Source organism: Chiloscyllium plagiosum, chromosome 9 (genome assembly GCF_004010195.1).
Source record: "Chiloscyllium plagiosum isolate BGI_BamShark_2017 chromosome 9, ASM401019v2, whole genome shotgun sequence".
Lineage (NCBI taxonomy): Eukaryota > Metazoa > Chordata > Chondrichthyes > Orectolobiformes > Hemiscylliidae > Chiloscyllium > Chiloscyllium plagiosum.
Genome location: NC_057718.1, coordinates 30,122,355 through 30,129,570, shown reverse-complemented (window position 1 = coordinate 30,129,570; position 7,216 = coordinate 30,122,355). Strand labels below are relative to the sequence as shown.

General features: G+C 41.7%; 1 protein-coding gene across 2 annotated transcripts in view; it reads right to left on the bottom strand.

The window, feature by feature from the left end:
* The window catches only part of LOC122552731 (4F2 cell-surface antigen heavy chain-like), a 130,450-nt gene that overhangs the window by 36,854 nt on the left and 86,380 nt on the right, over positions 1–7,216 (bottom strand). The window contains exon 5 of one of the 2 annotated variants that reach the window (XM_043695641.1): positions 4,614–5,065. The exons of the other annotated variant lie outside the window; for it this stretch is intronic. Within the exon in view, the coding sequence (XP_043551576.1) occupies positions 5,054–5,065 (12 nt within the window). The 3' untranslated portion in view covers positions 4,614–5,053. Of the gene's footprint in view, positions 1–4,613; positions 5,066–7,216 lie in introns of those variants that run through there. 2 annotated transcript variants of the gene reach the window in all.

The window sequence follows — 7,216 nt, the reverse complement described above, 5'->3', positions numbered from 1 at the left end:
CTCACAAACTTGATTGAGTTTTTTGAGGAAGTAACAAAGAGGATTGATGAGCGCAGAGCAGTAGATGTGATCAATATGGACTTCAGTAAGGCATTCGACAAGGTTCCCCATGGGAGACTGATTAGCAAGGTTAGATCTCACGGAATAAAGGGAGAACTAGCCATTTGGATACAGAACTGGCTCAAAGATAGAAGACAGAGGGTGGTGGTGAAGGTGGTTTTTCAGACTGGAGGCCTATGACCAGTGGAGTGCCACAAGGATCATTGCAGGGTCCTCTACTTTTTGTCATTTACATAAATGATTTGGATGCAAGCATAAGAGGTACAGTTAGTAAGTTTGCAGATGACACCAAAATTGGAGGTGTAGTGGACAGCAAAGAGGGTTACCTCAGACTACAACAGGATCTTGACCAGATGGGCCAATGGGCTGAGAAGTGGCAGATGGAGTTTAATTCAGATAAATGCGAGATGCTGCATTTTGGGAAAGCAAATCTTAGCAGGACTTATACACTTAATGCTGAAAATGTGTTGCTGGAAAAGCGCAGGTCAGGCAGCATCCAGGGAACAGGAGAATCGATGTTTCGGGCATAAGCCCTTCTTCAGCGCTTCTTCAGGAAGAAGGGCTTATGCCCGAAACGTCGATTCTCCTGTTCCCTGGATTCCTGAAGAAGGGCTTATGCACGTCGATTCTCCTGTTCCCTGGATGCTGCCTGACCTGCTGCGCTTTTCCAGCAACACATTTTCAGCTCTGATCTCCAGCATCTGCAGACCTCACTTTCTCCTTATACACTTAATGGTAAAGTCCTGGGAGTGTTGCTGAACAAAGAGACCTTGGAGTGCAGGTTCATAGCGCCTTGAAAGTGGAGTCTCAGGTAGATAGGATAGTGAAGAAGGCGTTTGGTATGCTTTCCTTTATTGGTATTGAGCACAGGAGTTGGGAGATGATGTTGCGGATGTACAGGACATTGGTTAGGCCACTGTTGGAATATTGTGTGCAACTCTGGTCTCCTTCCTATCAGAAAGATGTTGTGAAACTTGACAGGGTTCAGAAAAGATTTACAAGGATGTTGCCAGGACTGGAGGATTTGAGGCTGAACAGGCTGGGGCTGTTTCCCTGGAATGTCGGAGGCTGAGGGGGTGACCTTATAGAGGTTTACAAAATTATGAGGGGCATGGATAGGGTAAATAGACAAAGTCTTTTCCCTGGGGTTGGGGAGTCCAGAACTAGCGGGCATAGGTTTAGGGAGAGAGGGGAAAAATATAAAAGAGACCTAAGGGGCAACTTTTTCACTCAGAGGATGGTACCTGTATGGAATGAGCTGTCAGTGGAAGTGGTGGACGCTGGTACAATTGCAACATTTAGGAGGCATTTGGATGGGTATATAAATAGGAAGAGTTTGGAGGGCTATGGGCCGGGTGCTGGCAGGTGGGACTAGATTGAGTTGGGATATCTGGTCGGCATGGACGGATTGGACCGAAGGGTCTGTTTCCATGCTGTCCATCTCTCTTTGATTCTATAACCCAGTGAGGAAGAGAGATTTTAAGATGGAGATAAACCAATCATGGTTAAACAAGAAATGCAATGATAGTGAAATAACTCCACAGAGGCTAGTATCCTAACATCAAGTCACCCTTTATTTACTTGTGCACAGTACACTGGCTGTGACTATCCAGCTTTGAATCATTCCTCAACTTTTCTTTTTTCCCTTTTTTTTAACCCCCACACTACCGCCTAACTGCAGTCGTGCTTATTAACTCTCCTGGTAATATTGGTCAGCCAAGATTTTCCTGATTTGCCCAGATTAACAACCCCAATCAAGAACCTAGTAGTTAATGAGGTCAACCTGGTTCTAATCACTGCAGGCCTCTACCTCACTTTCATACCTGCTTCTTAGAGCCCTTGCTCTTTTGACTATCAAAAATCTATCTCACCCTGCCTTTAGTGATTTCAATAACATAAACGTAAGATCCTAACAACGAAGAGTAGGAGAAGGCAATTCATCTCCTGTGCATGGCTTCCCAATTAATAAGATATGGCTGATTCCAACTCGGGTTCAAGTTCACTTTTCTGCAGGCTCCCTATAACCCTTCAATCCATTACTAACTTAAAATCTGTCTACCTACTCCTTAAACTTACTCAATATCCATGCACGTACCACACTCTCAGGTAGTGAATTCCACAAAATCACAACTCTTTGAGAGAAATAATTTCTATTTTAAATCTGCTATCCCTTATCCTAAAACTATGAACTCTCATTCTACATTGCCCCACAAAAGGAAACATCTCCTCTATGTCTATTTTGTCAATCCCCTTTAGCATCTATATGCCTCAAGTAGATCTCCTCTCTCTAAACTGTAGAGAGTACAGGCTTAAACTACTCCAAGTCATTACCCTTCAGAGAGAAAAATAATCTCTTCATCTCCATCCCTTTTACGGAAGATCTCTTATTCTGAAACTGTGTCTCCTAGTGACAACTTTGTGTATGAGAGGAAGCATCCTTTCAGTATCATGTGATCAAGTTCCCTCACGCTCACAGTATTCCAAATGCAGTCTCACCAATGATGCATATAGTTGCAATAAAACTTCCCTACTTTTATACTGAATTCCCTTTGAAGTAAACATTAACATTTCATTCACCTTCCTAGTATCATGCTGTACCTGAATACTAATTTTTTGTAATTCATTTACTAGCACACCCAGATCACTCTTTTGCAGTCTCTCTCTATTTAAATAATATGCTGTTTTTCTTTTCTTCGCTAAAGTGGACAAGTTCACATTTTCCTGTATAACCCATCTGCCACATTTTTGCCCACTCATTCTATTCATAACATCCAGCAAATTCCCTAGCTTGTCTTGACAACTTACTTTTTGTTAAACCTATCTTGTTACCATTGGCAAATTTAGCTACCTCATACACTCAGCTTCTGCATCCATGTTATCCATATAGAGTGAAAATAGCTGATGCTCCAACAGGAACCCTGTGGCACTCTCCTGGTTACAGCTTACCAACCTGAAGAAGACCCATTAATCCCTACTCTATGTACACTCTCTGCTCATTCCTGAAGAAGGGCCTGTGCCCGAAACGTCGAATCTCCTGTTCCCTGGATGCTGCCTGACCTGCTGTGCTGTTCCAGCAATAAAGTTTCAAACTTTGATCTCCAGCATCTGCAGACCTCACTTTCTCCCTACTCTATGTCTCTTGTTTGCTAGCCAAACATTCATCCATACTCATATGTTATCAACTACACCATGTGCTTTTATCTTGTGTAACAATCTTTGATGTGATACATTTCCAAAAGGCACTTGATAAGGTAAGTGCATTGCATTGACAGGTTCCCTTTATGTGTTACCTGCTCAAAAATACTGATAAATTAGTTAAACCTGATTTCCGTACTCATATTGACTCAGCCTTAAGGTCTAATAGTTTTCCCAGCATCTTTTTTTGGGTAATGGCAATTGTTTTATGTTCCTCTTCCATTTTCATCTCAGTCTTCCATCAGCCAGTGGGCATTCATCTCACCAGCCATGGAAGAGTTCCTTTGTATTTGTCAGCAGGATGGAAGGAAAAAAATTGGGTGGTTTAATGGTTGACTGCTAATTATATTCATGTCCTCCTCTAGGCTACTCAGGCAAGGTAGGAGCGAAAACAGGAGGAGACCTCCTCATTAAACTTAGCAAGTTTAGACAGAGGTCCTGGAGAAGTTGTTGAAGTTGAAATAGTCCATGGGTGCAACATTTCCCTTTTGCAGGCAGCAAATGGATAATTGTGTGGTTGCAGATGCTAAGGAAAGAGATGCTAACAATGGACAATGGGTTAAGCCTGCATAAGAAGGAAGCTTCTAAAATGACATGGTATCACATCATCTGTGTCTTTACAAATGGAGAGACTGGAGCTCAGTTGGAAACAGGCTAGTAGGCACTATTTCAGTGTTATCACTTACTTGCAAGCAAGAATCTACCTTTGAGGTATATTGGTGTGGAGAATGAATGTGGCACCTGTTCATGCCTGAGTATTTAGACATTGTGGCTGCTCCACCGTACTAGTCAGACATCTGCAGGATATGTTGGTGGCAAACCAATGGCACGTTGATGGAACAGGAATTTTCCCGTTAACGAAGCATTCTGGATAACTAGTGGGAGCCTTGATGAGTTAGAATTAGGTAGTCTGTGAAGTTTTGCATCTAGGGAATCCAGCAATGGTGACAGATCCACTGTTTTTTTTTACCTGACTGTATTGTATTGGCTGGTCCTCATAAAGAGGGCAACAGTCACCATCCGGATGTAGTGAGATGCAGCTGATTAAGAGATGCTACATATCTCCAATGGAAGCCTGGAATGAGCCAAACACATAAAGATTTAGTGCCACTCTGATTTTGAAGACCGCTGACATCAAATAGTCGACCAGAGCACACCTCTAACCAGTACTGTAAAAAGGTAATTCACATCTCAGTAGTAAATTTTGGCAAATATGTCTGCCTAACAATCTGCAATTAGAACATTCTTTTTTTGGATACCTTTGTCATAGGATACATTCTTTTAACGTTGGTGCTCCATTGCAGTGACTTTTACGGCCTTCTACCATTTATCCTGGAGATAGCCATAGGTTGCTGTTATCCTGATAAGTGTGCCCATGTCTTTCTCTGCCTCTGGTTCACAATCTTACTGCTCCTAAAAGTATGAATTAGTCAGTTCATGCTCTCCCTCCTCCTCCATCTCCATTAAATAACCTGAAGATTTTCTGTGTCTTCTTTCTTGCTGTAAGTCTAGACTTTAGACCATTGCTGCACAATGTTGGACAGATCCCGGAACAACATGACCATTCTGGAGACCCTAGTTGCTGCACTTTGAAGAGCAATACCAGATATGCTGAAGCACCAGAAGTGCAGATCCAGTTTGATGATTACTTGCTCAAATGTACATCTAGTTGTCACATGTCTTCCATTTTACTGTTCCTGGACCTCATTGGTTGGGTTTTTCACTTGCGCTGGCAAGTTTTAATTGAGTATCTGGTCGCTGTGCATCAGCAATAAAGGCTGCTTTCAAGATGTGAAGATCAAAAAGAATGCTATAAGACAAAAGGTAAAGGCAGTAAAGGCACTGAGTCTGGCACACTTCAGAAACATCATTTTGAGGGGCAGAATTTGACGTTCTCAGGCAGAATAAACTACAATGAAAGGCATTCCAGATATCTGTATTCCAAGCTGCTCCTGTTGCAACTTTATGAGTGACAAGGGAGTCATTAGGTAGCAATTCTGCCCTTTGTCGATTGAGGTCTTTAAGTGTACAGTAAAATGAAGCTGGCAGATAATATTATTTAGGCCAAAACGGGAGAGCGGGTTGGGGTCCATCTTTACAGACATCTGTATCTACAAAAGGCCCCTTTTCCCCAAATTGTAAACACATCTGGCTCTGTCCATCGAGGTACCTTAGCCCACTTTCTGGATCCTGGCAGACTGATCTCGGCAAAACCATTCCACCATCTACTTTGCCCCTGGCTCCACTGACAACATTGCTGGGGACTAGGTATATTCTTAGCAGTGGCCATCTTTCCCAAACTGGGACTAAAGAGCTGCCAGACATCCAATTGGCTGTTAGCTCTTGGCAGCCTAATTACTCTTCTTCTGGTGTGAAAAGCCTCACTTGAAGGTAATTAACATAATTCAACAGACATTAAATCATTGCAGGATCAAACACATATCCACGAGACCCACAGGCTAAATGTAAAATCTAGACTATGGTTCCATAACAACTTCATTTTTAATAAATATTCCTGGGTGATATGGGGTTACCTTAATTGCCCCATGCATGCAGTCACTGATTCTCCAGATCTAGTGGAAGTAGGCAAAGACTGCTCAGCCAAGCACTTGTATTGTCATGATCGTGGTAATACGCAAGCTAATAATTTTCAACTTCCAACTTTTGATGTCAATACGTAGGTTCTTTGTGCACTGACATGGTTTAAAAAATGAATAACACTGCCTTTCAAAAGGATGCAGCAAGCAACTAACCATTGGTTTCATGAAGCAGGCAAAAACTATGCAAGATAAACAAAAAAGGCTAAGTTGAAATTAACATTTTATCTGAAGGCATTGAAATTCTTAGAATCTGGTGTTTAGAAATACTTGCAATAATTTCCCCTCTCCCTGTGAACGTGGAACATTACAGCACAGTACAGGCCCTTCGGCCCTCAATTTTGCGCCGAGCTGTGGAATCAATCCGAAGCCTATGTAGCCTACATTAGTCTATTCTTGTCCATATGGCAATCCAATAATCATTTAAATGCCCTTAAAGTTAGCGAGTCTACTACTGTTGCAGGCAGTGCGTTCCACGCCCCTGAGTAAAGAAACTACCTCTGACATCTGTCCTATATTTATCACCCCTCAATTTAAAGCTATGTGCTCTTGTGCTAGCCATTCCCATCCGAGGAAAAAGGCTCTCACTGACCAACCTATGTAAGCCTCTGATTACCTTATATGTCTCAATTAACCATTGGTTTCATGAAGCAGGCATAAACTATGCGAGATAAACAAAAAAGGCTGAATTGAAATTAACATTTTATCTGAAGGCATTGAAATTCTCAGAATCCGGTGTTCAGAAGTCTGGTGTTCTGTACTGCTGAAGTATCTTACTGTGAGCCAAAGGTCTCAGCTCACCCTCTCTCTCTCTCTCCTATGGAGTGGAGTCCCATATTTATGAGCATGCAGCAAGCTGTTGCTTTCTACTTTGCCTGAGTTCTTCTTGCTTGCTGCTCCTTCTGTTGCAAATTCTATTAAACTTGTCAATTTATGGAGATTTGACAAATAAGTCTCCAAAGTTGTGAAAGTTTTCTCCAAAGTTGTGGAAATAACCTCGTAGAACAAGCACTGTGAACAAAGGCTTTCACACAATGAGTGAAGAAAGCAGCTGTAAAGTTTTAATATTTATTATCATATTTCCAGTTCCCTCAATTTCTCTGGAGTTCTCTCCTTAGTTTCATTGACAAGTTGCAAAAAGCTCACATAGGTAATTTGCAAACCAACATATTAACATCACTATAGTTGAATATTAATTGAAATTGATATCTTGTCTCTTTTGAAGAAGTTACTTCAACCAGAGCAGTATATCACAGTTAAATATGCAAATCTGTGGGTTGGAATCCTAACACCTTCCTAACACCACAATTTCTGTGCTTTTACACCTTCCAACTGCCTCCAAACTCATACTTCAGCAAAATAAG